General features: G+C 42.5%; 1 protein-coding gene across 2 annotated transcripts in view; it reads right to left on the bottom strand.

Annotated features, from left to right (window-relative positions):
• LOC127432493 (rab GTPase-activating protein 1) overlaps positions 1-17,600 on the bottom strand; it is a 157,679-nt gene that overhangs the window by 91,549 nt on the left and 48,530 nt on the right. For both annotated transcript variants that reach the window (XM_051683625.1, XM_051683624.1), the window contains exons 8-13: positions 15,980-16,090; positions 13,844-13,910; positions 13,170-13,272; positions 5,250-5,419; positions 3,374-3,542; positions 2,970-3,063 (exon numbers count right to left, since the gene is read on the bottom strand). In XM_051683625.1, coding sequence (XP_051539585.1) covers positions 2,970-3,063; positions 3,374-3,542; positions 5,250-5,419; positions 13,170-13,272; positions 13,844-13,910; positions 15,980-16,090 — 714 coding nt within the window. The remainder of the gene's footprint in view (positions 1-2,969; positions 3,064-3,373; positions 3,543-5,249; positions 5,420-13,169; positions 13,273-13,843; positions 13,911-15,979; positions 16,091-17,600) is intronic.

The following is a 17,600-nucleotide window of genomic DNA, read 5'->3' as shown; positions in this document are numbered from 1 at the left end:
GGATGAGTTACTAATGAGTGAATAAGTCCTTTTATAAATCCGTAATGTCAGTTTCCTAGTTTGCGCTAGGAAACATGGGGGCAAATATTTTTAAGGCAATAGTTCAACCAAAAAAGAAAATTCTGTCACCATTTCTACTCACCCTTAAGAAACCCATATGACTTTCTGTATTCCACTGAACAGAAAAGATGGAATTCTGAAGAATGTTTACGTTAACGCTCTTTTCTATGCAACAAAATCTTATAGTGGCCAAAGGACGATAAAAGACCATAAAAGTAGTCTTCTGAGGCCATGAAATAATTTTCTGAGGAACGGACTACTGAAAATCATCCCCTCCACTGAAACTCACAACTTTTGGCATCGCTGACTTAAAAATCTGATATGGCAAGTTTTTACGCGGCAAATCAACCTGTGTATGTGTGAATGAGATTTGAGAACTGCAATTAAAAGCAATGTTTTCAGCCAATAACAGATTACATTTCAGTCTATTGCTCACACAAAGCTTTCGCATAGCTTCAGAAGACTTCTTAGTGCAAGTAAAATAGTGCACAAGTCATGTAGACTACTTTTAAGGAACTTTTACTGAACTTTTTTGTCATTTTTGGAGCTCAACAGCCATCAATTTCATTGTATAGAAAAGAGAAGCATGAACATTCTGCATAACATCTATTTTTGTTTTAGGAACAACATGAGGGTGAGTAACAAGGAGCCTATGTATATCTGCCAGCAATTTTCATTTTCAAATTTCTTTTTGCCTGAGCAGTTAGAAGGAATCACAGCTGTTTCGTGCTCTGTGAAAAACAGAGAGGATGTTAACTTTTATGTCAGATTACTCAGCACAAATTGAATTATATATGGATGTTTGCAGAGGCATGACCACAAAATACCAAAATATTAATTAACAAAAACTAGACAATTAAAAATGGTTTGAAGAACATTTTGTCTTTCGGTGTGCAATAAAGTAGTACCTGCAAAAAGATAGATTGTAAATCTCAATTTCCAAAACAAGGAAAGCCAAGATGGGGAAAGCGAGGGAATTACTAGATACAGATGTGAGCACACAACACACACACACATATAGACACACAGAAAGACACAGCTGTGTTCTTCAGCAGTGTGGAGAGAGTCGCAAGCCGTAATGAAATTACTGAGCATAATTTAATTCATCTCGAGTTTTTGATTAACAACAATGAGAGTAATGGGAAGGGGGAAAAAATCTTAATTAGACCCTTTATCTGTATTTGACCATTCCTTCCATCCCATTTCCACTGCTCCACATTAAAAAATATCTCTCATTTCCCACTCATGAATGAGTTCTTAAATTAGAAATGGTGTGTGCATGCGTATGTGTGTTGGGGGGGGGGGGGGGGGTTGTGTGGTTTATGAGGACATTTTTTTTAGGTTACAAACTGGTAATTACAATGGTAATATGCAGTAAGTGTGGTATATGAGGACATTTCTAGTGTCTCCATAGTTCAAATCGCTTAAAAATAAAAAATAAAAAAAAACATACTAAACTATGTTTTTTTTGAAAATGTAAAAATGCAGAAAGTTTTTTATGAAGGTTAGGTTTAGGGGTAGGGTTAGGGTTCAGAATCTATAGTTCGAAGATATGACAGAAGATATGATGTGTTTATATCCACATAATGCAATTCAATGGGGTCCAACATTTCCAAGCCCCAAAAAGGACATAAAGGATCCACCAGTCAATACATCTGCTTTGTGGCATCGATAATGGTGTAATCTCACATTTAAATACCAAACAAATAAAAATAAAACTAGGGCCATCATTCGATTAAAAATTTTAACTGAATTAATTAAATGAAATGCAACAAATGAGACGAATTAATCACAATTAACCGCATATATCAATATTTGCTGAGAAAGGCCCCCCAAATAAAGATAATTCAATAAATAATAATCAAAACAAGAAGAAATTAGTGCTGTTGATTTAAAATATTAATTCAGTACAATTAATTATATAAAAAGTAACATGTAAAAAAAAAAAATTATGCAATTCATCATGTCCCCGGACCATAATAAGGAATATTCCTGCCATTGGAGTGCAACTACAAATGCAGGGATCGAGTGTTTTTTAAAGCTTCAAACTACATTTACTTTGACACAGCGACCTTATAATAAATCTATTTCGGACAGATTGACAAATACAATTGCAAAATGGATTGCTGTGGACTGTAGGCCAATGACAGGCTTATGTTCGACAATATAGAAATAAACAGTATATTGCCTTTTAAAGCCATTTTTGTATTGTCTTTTTAATGCTTAACATGTCTGCCACAAAAATGTCATGCTTTTTAATTATCTGAATTATTACATTAATAATTCATATTATATTTTTAATTATTTAAATATAACTATTTAAAGTTATTTAATCATTATGTTGAATAATTTTTATTTGAGGGCCTTTCTAAGCAAGTATTTATATATGCGATTACTTGCGCTTAATGTAAATAATGAATCATAATTAATTTGATGAAAAATTTTAATCGATTGACAGTCCTACTTTTAACGCGTTATTTTTAATATATTTAATTGTACAGAATTAAAATGTTATATCGACAACATGAAATCAAGCAATCTATATTCAGGGTGTGTTTAGAGGTCCAAAAAAATGTAAAAAATAAAGAAATAAATAAATTGTCAATGTGGCTATTGAACTGGCTAAGGTTGAGTATCACTGCTGTACAATGTAACTTTACGAGGTAACTTTCTGTTTATGACAGTTACAGTAGCTTAAACTCATTCTAATACATGCTACTCTAGCAAGGCTCTCGGATTCTACCTGGATGGCTCATTTGGATCACACGCCACATACAGAGCGGAGCTGACATGAGCGGCTATGGTGTGGTCACTATATGTCAGGTTTCTGCTGCTCCTGCGCTGAAGAACTGAAGGTCATACTATATGTAACTGAAAATTAGCACTATATATTGTTGTAAAGCACTCACCATTTGGATAATAAATCCCCCCAAGTTTCCAGAATTTTTTCGCCACATTCCTTAGACACATCTCCAGAGCCGCTTAGTAAGGGCTCATCATTATCTAGAGGAATAGACAGATAATAGACAGAAGAATAAAGAGAGAGAAAGATGTTCTTAGTAGCAGAGGTTCAATTAAATCTCAGCAAAAAACACAAAATTACCACATGTAAGGCTCAAGTGACAAAGTAACAATAATAATAATAAAAACAACTAGATTATGACAGTTACTATGGAAAATTTGAGTGGAACTTGTTTGTGCAAAACTTGTTGATCTGTGAGACTCAACTCCTAAGAACCTTCTGGACTGATTTCATCTTGAGTTTTCAGCTACCATAAAGTGACTGTGAATGTGTTCGGGGTGGGCCACTCACCTTTCTCCTCATCATCCTCTGGTGGCGAGGGCACCATAGAGCCAAGAGACCCAGAGGGCGGGATGCCGGGACTCGCCGTGGTCTTCATCCTTTCTCTCTCCGTCTCACTTTCTAATTTCACCACTTCATACAGAGTGTCTGAGTTATTCTTCCTCTCCTTATTCTCCATCTGAGACCAGAAAGAGGACACTGTCAGATCTCACTCAAAGACTTCAGAGAGATGCAAAAATCCAGCACTTTCTTGAATCAGAATCATGAATCATACAATTACAGTTGCAATCAAAATTATTCAACCCCCCTGACCAGCAATACATTCTGGTGATGTGAATTAAAACACCTCATTAAACAGTCAAATTAAGTTTTTAATACACATTTGAGTGATTTTGAGAACAAAGAGCTCAGTTTAAACCAAATTTTAAAATAAAAAATAACTAATTCTCTCCACAAATGTCATGTCAAAAATATTCAACCCCTAAAGTCAATCATTTGTGGAGCATCCTTTATCCTTAATAACAGCAAATAAATGTTTCAGGTAAGTGTTCTCAGGCTTCGGACACCTCTCTATTAGAATTTTTACACATTTCTCATGAGCAAAAGCTTCCAGCTCATTGACATTCTTTGGTTTCTGTGCTGCCACTGCTTCCTTGTAATCCCAACAAAGGCTTGCAATGGGATTTTAATGATGGACTGAAAGGGCCATTTAAGGACATTCCACGACCTATCCCTGAACCAGATTTTGGACAACTTGGATGTATCCTTGGTGTTATTGTGTTGCTGGAAAGTCCAGTGATCACCGAGCTTCAATTTACACACTGAAAGCATCACATTTTTCATGCCAAAATGGCCTGATACCTGAAAGAATCCATGGTGTCAGTCACATAGTCAGGATAGCCATTTCCTGCAGCCGCAAAACACCCCCATAACAGGACTGACCCACCTCCATGCTTGACTGTGGGGATGGTGTCGTTCTTGTCATCACCATGTCATCTCCGGACGCACTGCTGACCCATGGGTCTAAAACTCATTTTCAGTTTGGTGTCATACGTCTATAAAACCTTCTTCCAGGACTCCACAGGTCTTTCCTAATTACTTCTTGAATATTCAAGTCAACATTTACTTTGGTGAAGTTTTGCTTTCTTCCACACCCCAAGAAGGTTGCTGTTGTACCATATTTAAAAAATGTATGAATGGTGCTGTTAACTTTGTCTATTGGAAATTGAAGTGCCTTGGAAATGCACTTTTAGCCATGACCTTTCTTGTGTAATGAAATAATCTCCTCTATTAGCTTATGAGACAGCTTATTTTTAATTGCATTTTTTGCATAGAAATACATTTCTGCTTACAACACTAAACTTAAATTTTAAAACTTAAATAAGTGCCATTGCAGATTGATGACTTAATTTTGTTTTAAAACAATTACTTGTGTAGCCTTACATATTTAAGAAACAGCTACATGCAATAGGGGTCGAATAATTATGACATGGCTGTATTTCTAAAACATCCTACTATTTAGAAATATTAGGTTATATATTCACACTATGACTTTGAATGTGTCACTCAACTGATAAAATTCTGGGTCATCAGAAAAGCTTACCTTTGTAAGTCCTTACTGTCTTGGGGAGGGTTGAATAATTTTGATTGCAACTGCATGTGCACTTTCATACCTTGGATGTGTCTTAAAGCCAAGTGGGCTGCCTACCTAGCCGAACAACTGCCATTAAGATGAATGAGAAAGCTAAGTGAATGAAAGCTCTTTCAAGGTATTATAGGCCTGCTTTGCTGTAACAATCTCCATTAACAGGATATTTCCTACTGACGGATTCTCTGTGTGTCTAACAGAAGCAGAAGGTGTCAATTCATTTTAGTCGGCACTCACCGGTCTGAGTTTGAGATAGAAGGTCTCAGTGTAACTGCGTTTACTGAAGGGCCAGAAAAGCCTGTCGTTGGGTGAGCACACTCGAACCCGCGTCTCCAGCAGGAACCTCACGGGCTCCTCCACCTCAGTGATCACCAGATCCACTGCCGTTGTCATGTACATGAATGTATCTGTGTCATAGAAACAAAAACAGCAGACATTAATGGGGGATTCTACAATTAGGGCAGTGTTTCTCAACTTTTGTGTGCACCATTGTGAAAGATAATATTCGAAGATATTTCCTCCGATACTTCTGCTGTAATGATGACAAAGCTGTTCATTTTCAAATATTATTTTTTTTTTACAATAACTGAAACTGTGTAAATTGATTAAAATAAATAATGTAGCAAAATTTTGTAATTCGTGAACTGTATATTCCTTAATAAAAACAATAAATCCCAATAAAGGATTTGCTGAACTACACTAAGAAATCTTATTTTTTATTTATGTTTACATCTTAATTATTTTGCTGTTTTTAGCATTTTCTTTTAAGTTAGAATGTAAATATTACTTATTTCAAATTATTCTGAGGCATCTTGTGGCCCCTTGAAAGCAGTGTTATTATAGTTTGGGATTTTTAATTTAGTTTTTATTTCTATTTTATATTCAATTTTTCATTACAATTTAGTTTAGTTTTCGTTAGTTCCCTATCTGTCACTCACTCGACGTTGTGTCGATGTAGTGACACTAGGGGTCACTCTTGGGAGCCCCAAACACCCCTGCTTTTATGAAAAAGGGCAATGAGAATTGGCAAGTGGAAATTGCATGCCACTCCCCCGGACATACGGCTGGTATGCAGCCACTCATTCAGATTTTTCTCTTTGGAGCCGAGCGGTTGTATTCAGTGCACTGAATTCAATTCCCTCCAAAGACGCACCTCAAAACTTCTGGATTTACGGCACATTTCAGCGGCTTCTCCCCCTCTGCACCCGTGGAGTGCAGAGAACGCCCCTGGGTGCTTCGGCAGAGCAAAGATAAGAGAGTATATTCTAAAAGAGTATATTTTCATTCACAAAAAGAGCGGCACACGCGGAACGTCTTTTTAAGATGTCTTTCCGTTTGTGTGATATTCCTGGTTGCGGTCGTTATCTCTCCTCTTCTGACGGCCATGATCGCTGTCTTACGTGTCTGGGCACTGCCCACGTGGAGACATCGTTCGTGGATGAGTCATGTCCTCATTGTGTGAACATGACCATGGCAACGTTGCGGTCGCGGCTTGCTTTTCGTAAGAAAGCAAGCCACCCCAGCGGCCCCCCGCACCGGTCCTTCTACCTCTCGCACGAGACTGCCGGCTAGTCTCAGCGCGAGTTCGACTTCTCATTTGGAGCTCGGGAAGGCGATGAGTTATCAAGCGCAGCATCGGAGAGCGGGCTCGTCCAGTCTGACGCAGAGGCTTCGGCTGGGCTTCCTCCTTCGGGAATGGTCGCTCAGTCTCACGCCGACGCGGAAATGACGGACATGCTTTCCCGGGCGGCCGCAAGCATTGGGCTAGAGTGGAACCCTCCACTCTCCCCTGAACCCTCGCGGCTCGACGATTGGTTTCTGGGCTCGGGGTGCCACCCACGGCCACCCCCCACCCCCGTTCCTTTCTTGCCGGAAGTGCATGAGGAGCTGACAAGATCGTGGGAGGCACCTTTTACTGCCCGGTCCTGGTCTTTCAGCTCCCCCGCTCTCACTACCCTCGATGGTGGAGCAGCCAGGGGGTATTTGGTGATCCCCCAGGTGGATAAGGCGCTCACGGTGCACTTGTGTCCGCAGAGCACCGCCACGTGGCATGGGCGCCCGAAGCTCCCATCCAGGGCCTGTAGGATTATGTCGTCCCTGACGACTGTGGCCTGCAGTGCCACTGGACAAGCCACCTCCGCCCTGCACGCCATGGCACTCCTGCAAGTACACCAAGCCAAGGCGCTAAAAGAACTGTACGAGGGTAGTTCTGAACCGGGATTGATGCAGGAACTGCGTTCGGCGACTGACCTCGCTCTCTGTGCGATGAATGTCACGGCGCGGTCTCTCCGGCAGGCGATGTCCACCCTGGTAGTCCAGGAGCGCCACCTTTGGCTCAACTTGGTCGAGATGGGAGAGGTGGACAAGGCATGGTTCCTTGATGCCCCCATTTCCCAGGTTGGTCTGTTTGGCGATGCCATCGAGGACTTTGCCCAGCAGTTCTCGGCGATGAAGAAGCAGACGGAGGCCTTACAACATATCCTGCCCCAGCGCGGCTTAAGACCCCGCACCCTGTCTGCTCATTGCCAAGGGCATCCTCCTGCAGAAACAACACCGGCTCTGCCACAGCCCTTCCCCATGGCCCGGCTCCGGCGTGGAGCCCTCCGCAGGACGCAGACACCACCCATTTCGTGGCCAGCCGCTAAGAACCCGAGGAAGGCTTTGAAGCGACCCCGAGACGGGCGACCCAGGGGCGAGGAGACCCACTTCTCTGGGGCTGATCGACAGACCACTGCATCCCCCGGTGGAGGGCCGAGAAGAGAATCTTTTGTCGCCACATGCCCAGGAGGCTGCGGCACCCAAAAGCCTGGTTCCCTCATCTCCTGGGTCACACATCCGGTGCACACGGCCGTCGTCACGACCACCGTCCACTGTCCCATTTTGGCAGGTATGGCGCTCCAGCGGTGGACCCCCCGCCCCTGTGCGCCCAGCTGTGGCACAAACACACCCACACGGGATTGGTTCCGGTGGACTACAGGGACGAGATTCCTCCTCCCCCCTCCTCGGCAAATCTTATGTTGGTCGGCAGGAGCCAGGTAAGTGCTTCGATGTCCCTGGACTCAGCACAGCCACGGGGCTCAAGTCCCCTCAACGTGGCACCTCGAGCTCTGCCCCGCAGCGAGGCCCCACCCGCCGTTACGTCCGACGTGATCATTCCCTTGGTCCCCCTCGCCCGGAGTATGGGCGCATGGCTCACGCTTTCCAACCCGTCGCGATGGCTGACCCGGAGCGTCCGACTTGGCTACGCGATTCAGTTCACCAGGCGCCCGCCCAGGTTCAGCCGTGTCCGCTTCACCTCGGTGAAGGGCAAGAACGCCGCTACCTGCGAGTACTGAACCGGGCTTTGCACAGACTCCCGCCCAAGATGCTGATGCAAAAACACACTCTAACGAGCATCCGGCATCAAGATTGGTTCATGGTGGTAGACCTGAAGGACGCGTACTGCCACGTCTTGGTCTTACCTCGACACAGACCCTTCCTGCGGTTTGCCTTCGAAGGCCAGGCGTACCAGTACAAGGTCCTCCCCTTTGGCCTGTCCTTGTCCCCTCGCGTCTTCACAAAGGTCGCAGAGACAGCCCTTGCCCCGCTAAGGGAAGTGGGCATCCGCATCCTCAACTATCTCGATGACTGGCTAATCCTAGCTCACTCTCGAGAGTTGCTGTGCGCACACAGGGACCTCGTGCTCCGGCACCTCAGCCGATTTGGGATTCGGGTCAACTGGGAAAAGAGCAAGCTCTTTCTGGTTCAGAGCATCTCTTTTCTCGGTTTGGAGTTGGACTCAGTCTCGATGACAGTGCGCCTCACGAACGAGCGCACGCAGTCGGTGCTAAACTGTCTGAAGGTGTTAAGACGGAGGACAGCGGTTCCACTGAAACATTTTCAGAGGCTCCTGGGGCATATGGCATCCTCAGCGGCGGCCACACTGCTCGGGTTGATGCATATGAGACCGCTTCAGCACTGGCTGCAGACTAGAGTCCCGAGATGGGCATGGCGCCGCGGGACACATCGTGTGACCATCACACTGATCTGTCGCCACATCTTCAGCCCTCAGACCGGCCTTGCATTTCTACGGGCAGGGGTTCCCCTAGAGCAGGTCTCCAGGCGCGTCGTGGTTACAACAGAGGCCTCCAAGACAGGCTGGGGAGCCGTATGCAATGGGCACACAGCCGCCGGCTCCTGGACTGGCCTGTGGCTGCGTTGGCACATCAACTGCCTAGAGTTGTTGGCAGTACTGCTCACCCTGCGGAGGTTCCAGCCATTGATCCAGCGCAAGCACATGTTGGTCCGGACGGACAACACAGTGATGGTAGCGTACATCAACCATCAAGGCGGTCTACGCTCCCATCGCGTGTCACAACTTGCCCGCCATCTCCTCCTCTGGAGTCAGCAGCGTCTCAAGTCACTACAAGCCACTCACATCCCGGGTGACCTCAACACCACAGCGGACGCGCTGTCATGTCAGGTTACCCTCAGGGGAGAGTGGAGACTCCACCCTCAGGTGGTCCAGCTGATTTGAAGTTGATTCGGTTGAGCACAGGTAGACCTGTTTGCTTCCCGGGAATCCTCCCACTGCCCGCTTTGGTACGCCCTGACCGAGGCACCTCTCGGTATAGATGCGCTGGCACACAGCTGGCCCCCTGGACTACGCAAATACGCATTTCCCCCAGTAAGCCTACTTGCACAGACCCTGTGCAAGGTCAGGGAGGATGAGGATCAGATCATCCTAGTAGCACCCTACTGGCCCACCCAGACGTGGTTCTCGAATCTCACGCTCCTCGTGACAGCCCCCTCCTGGTGAATTACCCTGAGGGAGGACCTTCTTTCTCAGGGACGGGGAACCATCTGGCACCCGTGACCAGACCTCTGGAATCTCCATGTCTGGCCCCTGGACGGGACACAGAAGACCTAAGTGGCATACCACCCGCGGTGGTAGACATGATCACTCAGGCTAGGGTGCCCTCTATGAGGCGCCTGTATGCCTTGAAGTGGCGTCTGTTCGCTAAGTGGTGTTCTTCCCGACGCGAAGACCCCCAGAGATGCGCAGTCGGATCGGTGCTTTCCTTCCTGCAGGAGAGGCTGGAGGGGCGGCTGGCCCCTTCCACCCTGAAGGTGTATGTAGCCGCTATTTCGGCGCATCACGATGCAGTAGATGGTAAGTACTTGGGGAAGCACGACTTGATCATCAGGTTCCTGAGAGGTGCTAGGAGGTTGAATCCCTCCAGACCGCACCTAGTCCCCTCGTGGGACCTCCCTGTAGTCCTTCGGGGTCTACAGGGAGCTCCCTTTGAGCCTTTGGAGTCAGCTGAGCTTAAGGCACTCTCTTTGAAGACTGCCCTCCTGACTGCGCTCACTTCCATCAAAAGGGTAGGGGAACTGCAGGCGTTCTCTGTTAGCGAATCGTGCCTGGAGTTCGGTCTGGGTTACTCTCACGTGATCCTGAGACCCCGACTGGGCTATGTGCCCAAGGTTCCCACGACCCCTTTTAGGGATCAGGTGGTGAACCTGCAAGCGCTGCCCCAGGAGGAGGCAGACCCAGCCTTGGCGTTGCTGTGTCCGGTGCGAGCTTTACACATCTATTTGGATCACACGCAGAGCCTTAGAAGCTCTGAGCAGCTCTTTATCTGCTTTGGTGCACAGCGGAAAGGAAGCGCTGTCTCCAAACAGAGGATCACCCACTGGGTCATTGACGCCATCGCGATGGCATATCAGGCTCAGGATGTGCCACCCCCTGCGGGGTTACGAGCCCACTCTACCAGGAGTGTGGTGGCCTCCTGGGCCCTGGCCAGTGGCACCTCTTTGGCAGACATCTGCAGAGCAGCTCATGTACAACACCTTTGTGAGGTTCTACAATCTCCGGGTTGAGCCGGTCTCGTCCCGTGTATTGGCAGGCAGAGCAGGTAAGTTCCGGGACAACTGGCCGTGTGTACTGCTTGCGCATAGTGCCTTTCCCCTCCCTTGAGGTGAAGACATGTGCTCTTGACTCCCAGTCATGTTCACAGACTGTGATCCCTGGATGACTTTCCTCCTTAGCCCTCTGGCAGTTGAGTTTGAGGAAAAACTCGCTGACTGATCCAGTACGTGCGCTAATGAGCCCCGGTACTGAGGTAGGTGCTCCACATGTGCTGATTTCCCGAAGGCGACCCCATGTGATATCTTCCGCAAAATCGTTTCGCTGTCGGCAACTGCGTCTTCCTTGGGCAGAGGCCCCTCTGCCCCCCGTTGTCATGCTCTGAGTTTTGGGCAGGGTGTGGTCTCCGCTGTGTCTTCCCCTTGGGAGGGACACCCCCCGACGCAGACACTTATGGCTCCCAGTCAGTTAACAAATAGGTTATAAAAAGAGGATCTTCAAAGGTTCTTCTTCCCAGTATTGAATATTTCTTAATTTTTTCTCTTTTGACTAAGGTAGAAAACATCCTAAGCTTTCTTCAAAGGTATAATCTTAGGTTATGTGTCATTTGGATCATAATTTAAAGTGTCAAGAAAAGAACAATTTCCAAAATTGTCCCACTTTGCCCATATTCACCATATTATGTCGAAAACTAAAACTAAGATGAATTCGATATCATTTTTCTTTATTTTAGTTTGTTTTGGAGTTATGAAAAAGTATTTTAGTTTAAGTTTTTTTTCCAATAATTTAACTATAATAACACTGCTTGGAAGTTTGCTGAGGCCCCCTGGTTGAGAACCACTGCAAATTGTTTTAAAGAAAAAAAAAAAAAAAGAAAAAAAAAAGCAGCAACATTTTTCAGATTTGTTTATTTGGAATAATTAAAGAATTTCTCTATTCTGTCCCCCAGCCCGACATTTTAGCTTCCCCCTCATAATAAGTGTACTTTAACAATGCTAAAATTGGAAAGTCTACTTTCCATTTTTTCATAAAAATCATGTTTTCAAATTATTTGGTATTTGTGCACAACTTGAGAAACACTGTACTCAATACTGCTGTTATTATCATCAGCATTTCAGAAAACATTTCAGATATTGTTTTTTAAAGAGGTGAGAAATGATTGCATTTCTGTCAGTGCAACAGAGTGACCATTTACAGATCCGAAATGTAAACATTTTCAAGATTTTTACATCATGACCTACTACTGCATGAGGGGAACTTTTTCATTCACTTGGATGATTTTAATGAAATTAAATTAAAAGATTGTTTCCTTTTTTTTTTTTTTTTATAATTATAGAATTTCTTTCCTTTGCCTCCTAGCCCAACATTTTAACCCCCCTCTATAATAAATGTATTTTTAAAAAAGTGTTAAAATTAGGAAACGTCTACTTTCCCTTTTTTCATAAGAATTAAACAATTATTTAATTTAATTTCAATTAATTTGGTATTTGAGTACAATTCAGATTTTGCTGTTTCAGAAGGAAATTGGTACTTTAATTCACCAAAGTGGCATTCAACTGATCACAAAGTATAGTCAGGATATTACTGATGTAAAAAACAGCACCATCACTATTTGAAAAAAGTCATTTTTGATCAAATCTAGACAGGCCCCATTTCCAGCAGCCATCACTCCAACACCTTATCCTTGAGTAATCATGCTAAATTGCTAATTTGGTACTAGAAAATCACTTGCCATTATATCAAACACAGTTGAAAGCTATTTGGTTCGTTAAAGCTTAACATTGTCTTTGTGTTTGTTTTTGAGTTGCCACAGACTGGCATGTCTTAAGGTCAATATTAGGTAAAAAATGGCAAAAAAGAAACAGCTTTCTCTAGAAACTTGTCAGTCAATCATTATTTTGAGGAATGAAGGCTATACAATGCTTGAAATTGCCAAATAAATTGAAGATTTCATACAAAGGTGTACACTACAGTCTTCAAAGACGAAGGACAACTGGCTCTAACAAGGACAGAAAGAGATGTGGAAAGCCCAGATGTGCAACTAAACAAGAGGATAAGTACATCAGAGTCTCTAGTTTGAGAAATAGACGCCTCACATGTCCTCAGCTGACAGCTTCATTGAATTCTACCCGCTCAACACCAATTTCATGTACAACAGTAAAGAGAAGACTCAGGGGTGCAGGCCATATACGCAAGTCTTCGCAGGACGGCCATCATTACAGTGCCTATGAATTTCCTGCATTCCAATGAAGTGTGTCAAATCTAGTCACCTAGTACGAACTGAGTGTGCACATACTGTATGTCTTTACCTTTGGGTGTCTCCTCGTTCACAGCCTGAAACTGTGGAGTGTTTGGATTCCAGCTCCCTGTGATGATGTAAGACTTCCCATCTGAACTCTTGCCCATTGATTCCTAACAGACCAACAAAGGAGAGATGGTGAGGACAGCCAATGGAATAAGAGAATAAACAGAGAGAACAGAAACAGAGTCAAACATAATCTTGACTTCATAAAAATTAAATTTGTGGCTATAAACACAATGTGATTCACTCATGCTGAATTAAACAACTGGGAGCCGTCCCAGCCAAAATCCAGACAGCTGATTGGTTGACACTGTCTGCGGAACTAATAGTATGGAGGACAACACTTCTGGGCTTGTGAAACATTACTACATGAGATTGTGTGGCCAATGAAAAAGCTGTTTCAGAAATCTGTGTTTATCTGAATGTTACACAATTCTGTTTAGAAGCCACAGGATGTGTGTCACCTCCAGCATTCGGTCTTGAAGAGTTTGATGTCCCCATCAGATCAATATTTGTGCATCTGTTTAAAGCTCATCTCTTGCACATTTATCCTTGCCTGACTCTGATGATAGATTATGTATGAGGTCTAGCTTACTCTGATTTAGCTGTGAGTTTTCGTTTTTACCTGAATGGAGGACCTTAATTGTTAATTTAGTTATCTAAATATGAAACGCCACCTACCAAGTCAAGCAGGTGCATGTCACTGTTCTTTACGTTCTTTCCTGGGCTCAAGAGCAGACCAAAACACCTGTAAAACACACACAAACACTTAAAGGGATAGTTCACCCAATAATACAAATTATGTCACCATTTCTCACCCTCATGTTGTTCCAAACCCGTAAAACTTTCCTTCCTTCATTGACGAAACTTTAGTTTCCGTCACCATTTACTTTTATTGTATAGAAGAATCAAATAAAGTGAATGGTGACCAAGGCTTACATTCTGTCTAACATCTCTATACTATAAACCTTAATAGGTTGATTCTACTCAATTAATTGATTGAGTAAACTCGTTCCCTCAATTGAATTGCATAATGGTGTCTCCAAAACTTGTGTAATCAAGTTCACTTAACTTGGTGTTCATATCAAATGAACTTAACAATTTAAGTTAAAGGGATAGTTCACCCAAAAAAGAAAATGATCTCATTATTTACTCACCCTCATGCCATCCCAGATGTGTATGACTTTCTTTCTTCTGCGGAGCACAAATGAAGATTTTTAAAAGAAGATCTCAGCTCTGTAGGTTCATACAATGCAAGTGAATGGTGACCAGAACTTTGAAGCTCCAAAAAGCACATAAATGCAGCATAAAAGTAATCCACACAACTCCAGTGGTCAAATCCATTACTTCTGAAATGATATGATAGGTGTGGGTTAGAAACTGATAAATATTTAAGTCCTTTTTTACTATAAATCTCCACTTTCACATTCTTCTTCTTTTGTTTTTGTGGCAATTCACATTCGTCATGCATATCACCACCTACTGGGCAGGAAAGAGAATTTATAGTAAAAAAGGAATAAAATATTGATCTGTTTATCACTCATCATCATATCGCTTCTGAAGACAGAGTAAACCACTTGAGTCATATGGACTACTTCTATGCTGCCTTTATGTGCTTTTGGAGCTTCAAAGTTCTATTGTCATTGTAGCATTTTAAGGACCTACAGAGCTGAGAAATTCTTCTAAAAATCTTCATTTGTGTTCAGCAGAAGAAAGAAAGCCATACACATCTAAGATGGCATGAGGGTGATTAAAAGATGAGAGAATTTTCATTTTTGGCTGAAATATTCCTTTAAGGTAACTAGATGCAAGTACACTTAACTCATATTTGCTATTTAAATGTTGTTGTTTCAACTCAAATTTAGGTCATACAACAACACCGCTTAAATAATGATTAAAATATTATTAACTTATTACAGGCCAATCAGTAAATAAACGTAATTCTCCAAAGAAATGTATACCTCTACTTCAGTTGCACATGCCCAAGGTGAGCTGAAATAGATTTAACAGGGCCCAACTTGGCCAAAGGGGACACAGATCACCATAATGGTGACATCACATGAAACAACTATTTGTAACAAAACAACATAAATAATAATACAATAGAGCTAAAACCTCTATGAATTCTTAATAACAACTATTTAAATGCCACATATGTTCCCTTTGACCAAGAAAACAAAGTGCAAGGCATTGTGGGTATTCCCTATAGCCTCAATTTTGTACCCAACAGTTTGAGTTATTAAAACCTAAAATCTTAAATCTATGGATTATTAAGAAAAATAAGTTCAAGGAACTTGGATTTGTGTTATGAGCCCAAAACTTGATATTTCAAGTAAAGTAAACTTCACTTAAACTTCCAGTAATGACAACATTATGGTTTACAGCATGAAAATCTTTTTTGCAGGTCATATGGGTCTGAAACAAAATTTGGGTGAGTAATAGAAGACAGAATTTTCATTTTTGGGTGAAATATCCCTTAAACTTAAACAGGACCTACAGAGCAACAAGACACATAAACTGCACAACTGTGTATTCACATGCCAATTTGTGGCTGCAAAGCCTGAGAAAACACAAAACCCAGCTGTGTGTTCATCCAGGGTTGACTTCGGTACACCACAACATCAGTCACAATAAATGAAAAACTATTCTCCATTTTCTCATGGCCCGAGAGGAACACTTGAGCTTTGAGGAGACATAATTCAGCTCTTGTTTATCATTAATAAATGAATTATTGGTTGTTATGGGAGACAGGGGGCTGTTCTGGATAAGGATGTCCTCTCGGTGTAGAGACCCTGTGTAACTGCAGAGAGAACATACCTCTCGATGGCCAGCTCTTTGTTGGACGTCTGTTGGACATAGATCACTATCTTCTTGTCCATGCCTGGCCGCAGTTTAAAGCTCTGCCTGTCCTTATCCTTTGACACAGCACTGTTGGACACAGAGGAGTTTTCAAAATCTTGGTTGGGTAAATTTCACAAAAACATGTCCATGTCATATTTCACCCCAAAATGAAGAGAGAAAAATAAGACATTATATTTCTTTGTAAAGAATCTGAAGCCTATATTTAGGACCAATATTTGTATTTTATTTTTTTATTTTTTTGCATTTTTACATTATTTTCATGACTTCAGAACATTTTCCTCTCAAATTCTTATAACCATTATATGCCTAAACATTTTACTTTTTTTTTTCTCCCCTTTTTTCTCTCCCCAATTTGGAATGCCCAATTCCCAATGCACTCCAAGTCCTCATGGTCGCGTAGTGACTGGTGACTCCGGGTGGCGGAGGACGAATCTCAGTTGCCTCCGCATCTGCGGAGACATAGCGTGTGTGGAGGCTTCACGTCATCCACAGCAGCATCCACGCTCAACTCACCACGCGCCCCACCGAGAGCGAATCACATTATAGCGACCACGAGGAGGTTACCCCATGTGACTCTACCCTCCCTAGCAACCGGGCCAATTTGGTTGCTTAGGAGACCTGGCTGGAGTCACTCAGCACGCCCTGGGATTCGAACTCACGAACTCCAGGGGTGGTAGTCAGCGTCTTTATAAACATTTTACTTTTTGAGTTTGTTTATAGTTCCTAATCAGTGTTGGGTTAAATCTGATTATAACATTATTAATTACTGTAATCGTATTGCTTTTTTGATATAAAAAGTAATGTATCATTACATTATTAACATTTTTAACACTTGCAATCAGATTACAGTTACTAGCATTAAATTCAATTAATTAATTTTAAGTACATTACTTGGGTTACGCATATTTCTAAAATAAAATTATTTATATAAAATACAATTAAAGGGATAGTTCACCCAAAATGAAAATTCTCTCTCATCACTTATTCACCTTCATGTCATCCCAGATGTGTATGACTTTCTTTATTCTGCTGAACACAAACAAAGATTTTTAGAAGAATATCTCAACTCTGTTGGTCCTTACAATGCAAGTGAATGGTGATCAGAGATTTGTAGCTCCAAATATCACATAAAGAAAACAGAGAAGTAATCCATAAGACTCCAGTGGTTAAATCCATATCTCCAAAAGCAATATAATAGGTGTGTGTGAGAAACAGATCAAAATTTACTCTAAATCTCCACTTTCACTTTTACATCTGAAAGTCATATGTGGCGCCTGTTTAGTTTCACTTTCACATGAGAAAGTGAAAGTTAATGTGGAGATTTAGAGTAAAAAAGGACTTCAATATTGTTCTGTTTCTCACTCACACCTATTATATTGCTTCTGGAGATATGGATTAAAACACTGGAGTCTTATTGATTACTTCTCTGTTTTCTTTATGTGATATTTGGAGCTACAAATTTTGATCACAATTCACTTGCATTGTAAGGACCAACAGAGCTGAAATATTTTTCTAAAAATATTTTTGTGTTCTGCTGAAGAAAGAAAGTTATACACATCTGGGATGGCATGAGAGT

The sequence above is a fragment of the Myxocyprinus asiaticus genome, chromosome 42 (genome assembly GCF_019703515.2).
Source record: "Myxocyprinus asiaticus isolate MX2 ecotype Aquarium Trade chromosome 42, UBuf_Myxa_2, whole genome shotgun sequence".
Classification (NCBI taxonomy): Eukaryota; Metazoa; Chordata; class Actinopteri; order Cypriniformes; family Catostomidae; genus Myxocyprinus; species Myxocyprinus asiaticus.
The sequence above is the reverse complement of the archived record's forward strand: the minus strand, read 5'-3'. Positions and strand labels throughout refer to the sequence as shown.